Here is a 10,869-nt window from a genome sequence, read left to right on the forward strand (position 1 = left end):
ATATTTTAAACTTGCTCAAACACTTTTGTGGTTTTATTTTTTTCCTCTTAACACTTTCAAAGTTAATTTAACACAGCGCGGGGAATGAAATCTGCTTTCTGCTTTTAGCAAAGTGTGGTTAAAAAAATGTAGTCATAAAAATGTGTAAATGTAGAGAGGAGAAACTACAACTCCCAACTTCAGTAAAGTGCATTAAACTTAATCTTTGTAACACGAACAGTGTAAACAAAAAACCTCATAAATAACAGAAATGATCAATAATACACGTCAAAAAACTACAACTCCCATCAGGCCACAGGGCTCTGTGTGTGAGTCAGGCAGTCAGGTGAAAGGCTCGGCTCAGTATGAGTTCAGTTTTGGCTCCGCCCAGGTGACACGCCTCCAGGATGCACACCAGCCTCTGATTGGCTAGCTGTCCCGCCATGGCGATGAGGTCAGCTGAGAGAGAGAGTGAGGAATGAGGGTTCACTTTAATAAAAAGAGAAGACTGCAGTGTGTGTGAGTGTGTGTGCTGACTCACCTGGGGAAGGTGGAGGTGTGTGTGTGGAGAAGGCTCCATGGGCCAGGATGGAGCTCCAGGTGTTTCTGTGGCGATGAAGAGGAGGAGATAGAGAGGAGGAGGAGGACGGGAGGAAGAAGGCGTCCACAAGTATGCCGTCTGACAGAGCTGCAGGAAGAGATCCATTAACAGCCATAAACAGGAAGTGGGCGTGGCTAACACGACATCGCTGTTCAATCTCAACTCACCCTTCAGTCTGAGCGCGTAGTGATCCTCTCTGACAAAGTCAAACCCCCCAGCAGCCGCCAACCCCCCCGCCATCGACACAGCTACCGCCTGCTCCTCCCTGTGGGTGTGGTCGTAACGCATCTGCAGCGTCTCCACGGCAACAAGGGGGATGGCAGGGGGGAGAGGGGCTGTTACATAGGACAAGGCGTCCTCATCACCTTCATCATCGTCCTCCTCTTCAGCCTCACCGGCGTCAGTGTTCTCCAGGAACTCCATCGACGCCTCGAAGAGAATGACTGCACACACACACACACACACACACACACACACACACACACAAAAAAAAAAAAACATGAAACACACATTCCTGTTTTTAACCCTCATGGGGAAGGCATTGTTTTTGCTCTCATTAGGGGACAGGTTGAAATTCACAAGTTACACATAAAAACACGAATAAGCGTTTCATTTTACAGGCTGCATTTTTAACAAACCCCCCTCAATGCACCGTTTAACCAATTACATTCGTTTCTTCCTACCCTGCTAGCTTAGTTTAGCAGAAACAGTTTCCAAAGAAAACTCCAATTCAAGTTTTCTACTTTGAGTTTTACCTAAAAAGCTCTCTAACATTCAACACGTTATATATCATATCGCCAAATATACCAAAAACAACAATGGAAACTTAGCACTAGCTAGATGCTATTGTATATGGGAAATTACATTAGTATGCTAGCGATTATTAGCATACATAAATAAAACTTTGGTTTTAAAGCAGAACTTTAACTTTCATCACAGAAACATATCACATTTAGTCTTTGCAAATAATACTGACAACTCAAAATGTACAAATACTCCCAGGTAAATGTTTTACAGACAGGAAGAGAGAAGAAAACTTACTGCAGACACTAGATGGTCACCTCAGGTCAATGACATTAGAACCTAATACATTGAAGTCACCTGACATGAGATTTTTACTTATTATTATCAAAGTCCAGAGATCCAGGATCCGTGTGCAAAGTTTTTTTACTTACTTTTATCTTTTTATGTCTAGAGATATTGATTTATTTAACAATAAACTGAATGTCGCTATCAATAAAATCTTATCAATTTCCACCCCTTTGAATGACAATGTTCAGTTTTCTTTTTGGTTTTCTTAAAGTTCATCAGTGCAATAAATATTTCGTAAAAAAAAAAAAAAATCATGCCAGAGAATGCTGATCTCAATTCTAAACAACAAAAACTGTGATTCACAATTACCCACTGAGGGCATGGGCATACACTCTCACACAAATTTAACATAAATACACACATTCTTGTATTGTAAGCATTGTGGGGACCACAGATTTTTTTGCTCACTTTTGGGGACTTAACTTTCAGTACAATGTCAAGGACAAATTTCTCAGCACAGACCCTGAGGTATCCTTAAAAAGCACTTATCTTCAAGTATTACTTAGTTCATAACTCAAACACACCTGTGAACAAACACTCTTACCTGTCTTGTTGTTCTGTTCTGGTTGTAATGTGACCCACGGATGTCTAAGGAAGGAGATAAGAGTTGAATCTTTATCACTCAGGAACAATCCAATGTTTAGTGTTTAACATTCAAGGAGAGCTCTGATTGGTCATTGTGTTTGTAAAAAATAAACATGGCTAACAACTTTTTGTACAAGATGCTAGCATGCTGAGATTCAAGCTAACATAGATTAGCAGTTACAGGAAAGAAAAAAAAATGTCAGTCAGTGTTAAACCCCGTCCCAAAATATGAACATTTTAAAAGTTTTCTTGACGTCTTACAGAGAAAATAAACAAATCGTAAATTTAGACGATTTACAAAACTGCTTTTGTTTACGCTTTTTTGGCCTCCTTTCAAACTGTCTGCAATAAAATCTGTAGATTTCAGTTCATAGTGCTGGAGAAGGACAGATTCAGCTCAGTTTTTATGCAAACAAACTGGGAAATGAAGATGTTTGCTTCGCTAATGAAAGAGCATAAGGGGAATGTTTACCTCTTCTTCGGCGTGTCCGTCACCTGCAGGTGTTTCCTCTTCGTGCCCTTCCTGCTGAAACACACACTGACAGTAAACCAGGAGTCAGAGTGTGGAGGGATGAACACCTGACGACTGAAGACTCACCTGGCTCTGTGGTCCAGAGAGCGCGGCGTGAGCCGGACTGATGAAGACGGAGACGCTGAGGGTAGAGAGGAGGAGAAGGAGGGAGGAGCTCTGAACGAGCGCGGCGTAGAGGAGAGAGGAAGGAGGGAGGAGGAGGATGTGGAAATGGAAGGAGAGGGGGAGGCAGATGGGTGAAGGGGCGTCTTAGAGAGGCGAGGGGAGGAGGAGGAGGAGGAGGAGCAGGGGGAAAGAGATGAAGCTCGGTCCGTCCAGAACAAGCAGCGATCCTCCTGAAGGAGAGAAAAACAAAAACGTCTTTTTATGAAAAACAAACAAATCATATCAAACTGCTTTTAAAGTGAGCCTGTCTGTCACCTCTCCTCTTTGGCTGTAAGTAACCATGGTAACCGTTGCCTGGATGCAGAAGGTGCGGCGCTCCCTGTAGCAGAGCCTCTCCACCTCTCTCTGAAGCTCCGCCCCTCGCAGGAAACCTGGCTCACCTGAGCAGGAAAACAAAGACACAGAGAGGTTTTAAAGATGAACGACAGCAGGTACACACACAAACACCCACACTCACACACACCTCTCCTTTCTTTCATGTACGTTTCCAAGGAGACGGGAGGGGGCGGGTAGGTGAAGAATCCTCCAATCAGAGCCCTGCTCAGCACCTGCTGGTCGTCCTGACTCTTCAGCCACTGGAGGAAGTGTCGCACTGGGCGGAGCTTACGGTAATTCATCTCGGAGTGGTGACCGAGTCCTGACAATCGACCAATGAGGAGAGAGGAGAGGGTTTTCACTTCCTGTAACAGGGGAGGGGCTACATACAGACACCTGACTGTAGTGAGGCTCACCTGTGCAGTACACCTGTGTGTTTGAGGTGTTGGTCAGGTAGACGTGGTGGTTTGTCCCGTCTGGGTCTCTGATCACCTTCAGCCTGGTGCAGACGACCACTGACACTAAAAACACACACACACACACATTTCTGTCATTTTAACACACACACTTCTTAACACTCAGGTGTGTGTGTGTGTGTGTGTGTGTTTGTCTGTGTGTCTCACATGGGTGGAGCTTGCTGTAGGATTCAGGCTGAGACGTTGCAAAGAGCTTCACCATGATTGGCCGGCTGCCCGCCCCATCCTCCAATCTCAACCAGCGATACTCAGAAAGTTCTGCCCCTCGTCCATCTACCAATCAAAACACACACAGGTGAATGACTCAGGTGTTCATTTAAAGCAACAAAAAAACGTAAGCGGAGCATCACCTCTGCTCCTGATTCGCTCTGCCCGTCCTGAGAACGTCATCAGGCCGATGATGTCACACACATCGCCGTGAGAACGGTCAAGGAGCTCCTTACTGACAAAGACAGAGGGTTAGGGGTTTGTAGGTTTGTGTGGGGGTGTGTATTTGTGTGTGTTTGTGTTTACCTGTTGTAGAAACTGTAGGTGGGAGGAGGTGGGGTGTGCCTTGGTGACACCGAGGATTCTGGGAGAATAGCGATGCGAGCAGCGGGGTTTCTGCTGTTCACGCTGATCTCTGAGCAGCAGAGCGAGACAGAGTGAGAGGTCTGTTCATCATGTTCACCATCTTTGGCATATTTACAACAATAACCAATCACAAAGGTGTATGTACCTATGTCATCAGGCTCCGCCTGGTAGTGATGTTTGACTCGATAATGTCTCAGGCTGATGATGTCACCAGGCTTCAAAATGCGGTACCAGCTGACACACACACTATTCCACAATACTACACACACACTTCCTGTTGGGTCAGAAACCTCAAGCACCGCCTGGAAAGACAGAAAGAGTGGGGGTTAATATGCTGTGGCGTTCCTCAGGGTCCTGTCTCTGATCCTCTTTTGTTCTGTCTTAAATCAACAGTCACACGTGTGTGTTTATGTGTGTGTGTGTTTGTGTGTTTACTGACCTTATAGGGACAGTCAAGGTTCTTGTCTGATTTCCCATAATACATCAGGTGTGATTTGTTGATAATGCGAACGATCAGCTGGTGTTTCACGGTTCCCCTGGCCACGCCCCGTAGACCACACAGGAAGGACTCTCTCAGTTCAGACACGGTCACATCAGGACAAAGATCTGCCACACATGTATATAAATTTAAGTAATGTTTTATTTGTACATAAAATACAAAAGTATTTGTAGACCTTACCTTCCTCCTCCTCTTCTTTATCCTTTTCCTCCTCCTCAGTGGGTAGAGCTTCCCTCCAGTCCTCCCCCATGTAGTCCACATTGTTCCACAGAGGCAGAAACACACTCCTGTTGGCTCTCAGAGGGAGGACAGGACCTGAAGAGTCCATCAGTCAGTCACCATCAGAACTCTGACCCTCTTTTCTTCATTAGTCTGATTTTAAACCCAGGATCTGGTCTGAGTGTTACCTTCAGGTTCTGTCCCTCCGAACCAGGGCAGAGAGGCCCAGTCCACATGAACCCCTCTGACTCCGCCCTCCTCACCCTCAACTCCATCTTCATCTGCGACCTCCACTTTCACCAACCTGTAGCTGCAGGGGCACAAACATTAAACCTGATGACATCACAGCATGACTGTCTACCTGTCTGATCTTCCTCACCTGTCTTGCTCTTCAGATGCCCCAGGGCATGCTGGGAGCTGAGTGGCCATGGCGGGGATGAAGGTGGCGTTACGAAGCGTTGACCCCGGCTGCAGGATGTTTCTCTCCACCAGCCGGTTCAGACCAGGATCCAGAGTGACTCGGAGCCTGCAGTCCCCATCTGTTAGCGTGATGTCATACAGGTCCTCACCTGGAGACAGAAAACCAGGTGATCCATCAGGAACCAGTTAGACTAGGAGACCATATCTCTGGACAGCGTGAAGCTAAGGCTATGAATCTGTGACTTGAGGGGTCTGACCAAAGAGGACAGCCTGGGGGAAGTAGACTGAGGATCCCTGGTCTCTGGTGTACCGATGCAAGTCCACCACAAACAGAGACTCCCTGCAGACAGAGGGAGAGGACACAGGCACCTGCAAGACAACACACAGGGCTCAAATTAAGTGCCTGACACCACATGTGGCAGACAGGACAATAAATAACGAACAAGGACGTTGCATATTCGTCTAATCCGTCATATGATCGGGATTTTATGGAAACGAGATTTCACGCACTAAAAAATTAATACTTCCCCTTCAATCCTTCAATATCAACAAAAATAACCGTGCAAGTCATATAAGGATACGCATAAACTCTCACTTAACCTCTATCTTAAAGTTAAAACAAATTATTTTACATCAAACATGGTCTGTGGCAGCTCCCCGCCCCCTTTTCGACTTCACACCGAACCCCTTTCAAAAACACGTCAATCTAACATTTAATGAGATCTATGTAAGAAGACAAAAACGCGTTTACTTAGTCAGTCTTTTGGGTTTGTGCTAATTTTATCACACTATGAAACACCCTTAATAAGCACATCAATTTGATATTGATTCTGTTCACATTAAAGTGAGGATCAGGACACTGAAGCTCTGTGAATTTAACCCATAGCTGTTTAAAATAAGGGATATTAGTCAGTTTTAAATATGCCGAATAATCTTAGAAAAACCAAACATTAAGTTCATGACGTTTTCGTGGAGAAATTTTGCTTTTGAGATCAGTGGTGTTGATTTTTTTTTTCTTTGAACGGAGTTTGGCTGAGGTTCAGTCCGAGGAGAAAAGGAGGGAGCAGACGGGGCGATTTTCCCGCCACAGCACGCGAGACGTTAAGTCGTTAAAATATCGATAAAACGGTTCGTGTGATGATGGGTCAGACCTGGGATGGACCGGGTCTGGACCGGTTCAGGGTTCTGCTGAAGATGCACCCCGTAGCCGCCATGTTGGACAGCTATTTCCGAACAATAATAGTGCGGTGCATTCTGGGAAAAAGAGCCGACCATAGATCTATTAGATGCTTGTCATAAAGTTTATATCAAAGCTAATATTGGTAAGTTTATACTTTATTAATTAAACTAAATATGAGGGACTAGATAAAAAAAATGATGTTATTGAAGAAAGAAAGTAGGAAAAAGTTCTACGATAATGAATAAAACAATGTATAAACTTTATTTTTTTTTAATAAATGTTTACATTCCCAATAAACAGTAGCACAAAAAAGCAGGATACAAACATTAAATGTGACACTCTTTTAAAACTGTCTTAACTGACTCATTTGTAAATGTTTGCGCAACATGTTCAGACAGAAAAGCAGAGACTGGGCAAGAAACAAAAGCAGTTTGGTAAACTCCAAAAGACACAAACATGGAGTAAAATAAACATTAAAGGTTTGAAAAATATCAACAAAATTGAAAAGTTAACATACATATTTATGATATGTAAACACATTTTGTCAACTGTTTCCTGTTTGGAGAAAAGAAAAGAAACTGACAGACGATAAACTGATATTTTAGAAACTTGTTCATCCTCTTATATAAAACTTTTTATTTCATTCTTAAGGAAAACAGACGGATCTATGTTTCAGGGTTTGGTGTTTAGGAATCAAAGAGTCTCAGGTGTTGCTCTTTAGGCTCTGCGTGTGAAGTGCTGGGAGTCTCTGAACTCCAGGTACAGGCTGAACAGCAGGTGCAGAGACTGGATCCTGGATCCGTGGACGGGGATGTCCAGCAGGCTGCAGATGATGTCTGCGTAGTGTGCGGTGCTGCAGCTGAGGCGAGCTGGCGGCAGCTGCAGGCGGCCCAGCAGCTCCTCCAGCTCGGCAGGCCACTCCTGCATCAGGCTGTCGATGTCCGGCATGGCGCGGCTGTACTGGACGCTGGCCGGAGGTTTAGAGCGGTGCAGGGCGCTGATGCTCTCCACCCAGCCGTCCACCAGCCGAGGGTTGGACTGAGGGCTCGCTACGCTTGTCACCTTCTTCATCTGAGGGAAGAGAGAAGGGAAGGAGTTGCTGAGACTGTCACATCAGAGCAGACAAAGCCTACATGGCGTTGACCTCTGACCTCTGGGGCTTCGTGCTGCTTGCTCTCTTCTGATAACCACAGAGCCAGCACCGTGGGCTCTGACTGCTTCACGCTTGGCTCGTCCAGAACCAGCAGGCCCAGGTTGTCCTCTTTACCATCTGGCCTTGGCACCTGAATGCAACACAGGTAAGGCTGGCTTCAGGGCCCATGTTTCCTTTTAAACACAAACAGGAAGTGATGATGGCGTTTGTACCTTCAGGAAGGCGTCGATGTCTCCCACAGCTGGGATGAAGTCTGGGATGAAGGGCTTCAGGCTGTGCTCCAGCTCGATGTTCTGTGGGCTGTACCTGTGTGAGGAGCGAGGGGTTAGTGTCTCTGTGAGGCAAAGATCATCAGTGGAGTACCTGTGGTCGCCTCACCGTGTGATGTACTGGAACAGCTCTTTGATGTCACTGCTGACCGGCAGGTTGGCGTAGTCTGCAGGGTCATACGCCCCTTCTGGAGCGCCACTGGGTTCATAATCATCATCATCAGAGTCATCCTCCTCTTCATCAGAGTCATCCTCCTCCTCTTCATCCTCCTCCTGGTGTGAGGTCCCCACTCTGGGCCCCTCAATGGACCTCGGAGCTATGGGGTCTTCCTGAAACTGCTCAACGCCACCGAGTGCTGACATGAGACCACGCCCCCTCCTGCTCCTCCTGGACTCAGACTGAGAGACAAATTCTGTGATGTCATGGGGGAAACGCTCCTGTCTGTAGCTTTGGAAACAGGTGTGTGTTACCTGTCTGAGTGTATGAATACAGGTGTGTGTGTGTGTGTGTGTGTGTGTGTGTGTGTGTGTGTGTGTGTTACCTGTCTGAGTGTATGAATACAGGAGTGTGTGTGTGTGTGTGTGTGTGTGTGTGTGTGTGTGTGTGTGTGTGTGTGTGTGTGTGTGTGTGTGTGTTACCTGTCTGTTAGGCGGGGGGCTGTAGACGCTGGTCACCTCCTCGGGGTCGTTCACCTCCAGGGTCTCATCGTACGGTTGGTTCTTCAGCAGGTTCGAGCCCCGCTCGGTCCGCTCCATTGGGCGGTACCGGACCACCCTGTCACGTTCACGTCCCTATTTGATGCTGTAGAATCGACCCAACCGTCAGTTGGGACCGGTTTAAACTTCGTCAGTGTTCCTGTTTATCCCCCGAATGACTGTAGTTAGCTCCTGTAGCTAACCTTAGCCCCATAGAACGACGACCGGAAGTAGACGGCGACCTGAACCACCGACACACTGAAAGATTTAATAAAAGAAACACCGACAGAGGTCCTAGACAAAAGTCTTCATGCTTTAAAAGTTAAGTTTCCTCTCCGATAACTGAGCGAGAGACGCCAACAGCTACTGACTGAGTGGAATTACTGTATCCTGGCAACAGACCGCGCAATGCACCATGGGTTTGGAAAACTTTATTGCTAACTCTACAGAGACAACAACAATAAACAGAGACAAAAAAAGGTTTACAAGAGGTTCAACGTGCTTCATATGTTCGAAAACTGTTCAAAAACGTTTATGCAGCGTTAGAATACCTCGAAATTACGACATTATATAGATATTAATAAATTAATAATAGCCAGAAGCCTGAATTAAAGACAATATCCGTCATTTATGCAGATTTTCTGAATACAGCTTCTTTTAAAAAACGCTTTTTAATCCAAAGACTGTAAAAAATATGTTTCATTATCTCCATGAAGTCACCCATCTGTTTCTGATACAGAAGAACGAAGCTTCACAACGGTGGCGGCCATATTGGAATTGCTGACTCAAGAGGTGGGCTTCAAGCCCCATTTCTGACAGCTACAGGATGCCAGAGCTGTCAGTCAGGTGAGCTGCACTTCTGATTGGGTTAACTCATGACTTTGATATCTAATATCAGACCCAAGCTGTTTCTTTTCTCTTCATAGCTCTCTTTTTTTAAACAAGGCTGTAAACCTGTGTTTTTTAATATAACATTCTGAAGGGGTGTTTCGGAGTAATTTATTCTTCGGTTTGTTTTTTGAGGTAATTTATTTTGTTTTTCTGATTAATATATATATATTTTGGTTGGTTTTTTGTTATCATTATTTCTGTTTTTATGAGGATTTTTTTTTTTGGTAATTAATTTTGATTATAAATTATTATAAATTCAATTATAACAAAAAAACAATAAAAATATTAATCAGAAAAACAAAATTTATTACCACAAAAAACAAACCGAAGAATAAATTACTCTGAAAAACCTGAGTGTTTTTTTTTTTCTTCAAGTGATGCAATACGGTTCAGTAAAATTTTCTATTTCTTTCTTTCACTTACTTGTTCATACCTCTGGTCCTTGTAGTCTCATTCTGTGTTGGTGATTCTTGTCCTACCTGGGTTCTGTTTTGTATTTATATATATTTTTTTATGTTGGACCCATTGGTTAGGTTTTACCACTGCACTTGATGCACTCATTTCTGGATTTTTATTTATTTATTTAATTTTGTTCTTGGGCTTCTGTCATTGAGCACTTTAAAGCTGTTTAACAGAGGTGCCATGTGAATAAAGTTACAGTCATTATAAAGGATGAGAAAAAAATGAATACGAGAGAGAAATTTATCGGCTCCAGAAGTATCAGAATCAAAACAAAGAAAGCCAAAGTGAAAATAAATTAATTAATTAATTTGATTTTGTTGTAAATAAACTCTTTAAGTCCTCTGTATGAAACAGAAGACTTCTCACGCTCAACCTGAGGCCATCACTCATGTCAACACACACACTCACACACACACACAGGATGCTGTGACGTCAATGCTGATTGGTTGAAGCAGTCTGGGCTGAAGACAGCCTGTTGCCTGGCGATGGTCAGCGCCCGTGTGAGAAGTTTTACTGAAGCAGTGAGGAGGAATCCAGACGCTTGAGGTTTGATTTAACAAAAAAAAACACGAGAGAAAGATCACAGGGAGTCTGCTCAGCATGACTCGCTGCTGGACGGGGACTCTAGTGGACACTCTGGGAATTGCAGTTCATGGATCCTAAACTGGTCCAAAGGTTTATTTACCTGTCACATGGAAAAACCAGTCTGTTCAGAATCAGAGACTGGATCCCTGAAGGTCTCCTCAAACCTTCTTCCTGGTC

The 10,869-nt window shown here is 44.6% G+C and overlaps 2 protein-coding genes across 2 annotated transcripts in view; both read right to left on the minus strand.

Moving 5' to 3' along the window:
* The window catches only part of LOC141811096 (RPA-related protein RADX), a 7,205-nt gene extending 484 nt beyond the window's left edge, over positions 1-6,721 (minus strand). The window contains exons 1-19 of the mRNA XM_074699005.1: positions 6,608-6,721; positions 5,714-5,825; positions 5,416-5,605; positions 5,225-5,346; positions 4,998-5,132; positions 4,758-4,924; positions 4,464-4,620; positions 4,259-4,367; positions 4,096-4,187; positions 3,893-4,018; positions 3,686-3,790; positions 3,418-3,591; positions 3,210-3,334; positions 2,856-3,124; positions 2,730-2,783; positions 2,217-2,260; positions 748-1,023; positions 521-667; positions 1-438 (exon numbers count right to left, since the gene is read on the minus strand). The exon at positions 1-438 is cut by the window's left edge and continues 484 nt beyond it. Of these exons, the coding sequence (XP_074555106.1) occupies positions 314-438; positions 521-667; positions 748-1,023; positions 2,217-2,260; positions 2,730-2,783; positions 2,856-3,124; positions 3,210-3,334; positions 3,418-3,591; positions 3,686-3,790; positions 3,893-4,018; positions 4,096-4,187; positions 4,259-4,367; positions 4,464-4,620; positions 4,758-4,924; positions 4,998-5,132; positions 5,225-5,346; positions 5,416-5,605; positions 5,714-5,825; positions 6,608-6,670 (2,592 nt within the window). The 5' untranslated portion in view covers positions 6,671-6,721 and the 3' untranslated portion in view covers positions 1-313. The remainder of the gene's footprint in view (positions 439-520; positions 668-747; positions 1,024-2,216; positions 2,261-2,729; positions 2,784-2,855; positions 3,125-3,209; positions 3,335-3,417; positions 3,592-3,685; positions 3,791-3,892; positions 4,019-4,095; positions 4,188-4,258; positions 4,368-4,463; positions 4,621-4,757; positions 4,925-4,997; positions 5,133-5,224; positions 5,347-5,415; positions 5,606-5,713; positions 5,826-6,607) is intronic.
* Positions 6,722-7,021: 300 nt separating this feature from the next.
* ift46 (intraflagellar transport 46 homolog (Chlamydomonas)) lies at positions 7,022-9,180 on the minus strand. Its single transcript, XM_074699038.1, has 5 exons — positions 8,698-9,180; positions 8,168-8,457; positions 8,002-8,095; positions 7,788-7,919; positions 7,022-7,707 (listed from the first exon to the last, which is right to left on the minus strand). Exons 1-5 carry the CDS (start codon positions 8,812-8,814, stop codon positions 7,354-7,356), a joined length of 987 nt encoding a protein of 328 aa, XP_074555139.1. The 5' UTR covers positions 8,815-9,180; the 3' UTR covers positions 7,022-7,353.
* Positions 9,181-10,869: the final 1,689 nt, after the last annotated feature.

Source organism: Halichoeres trimaculatus, unplaced genomic scaffold, assembly GCF_033239565.1.
Source record: "Halichoeres trimaculatus isolate MK-OKI-2021-1 unplaced genomic scaffold, fHalTri1.1 fHalTri1_scaffold_22, whole genome shotgun sequence".
NCBI lineage: Eukaryota > Metazoa > Chordata > Actinopteri > Labriformes > Labridae > Halichoeres > Halichoeres trimaculatus.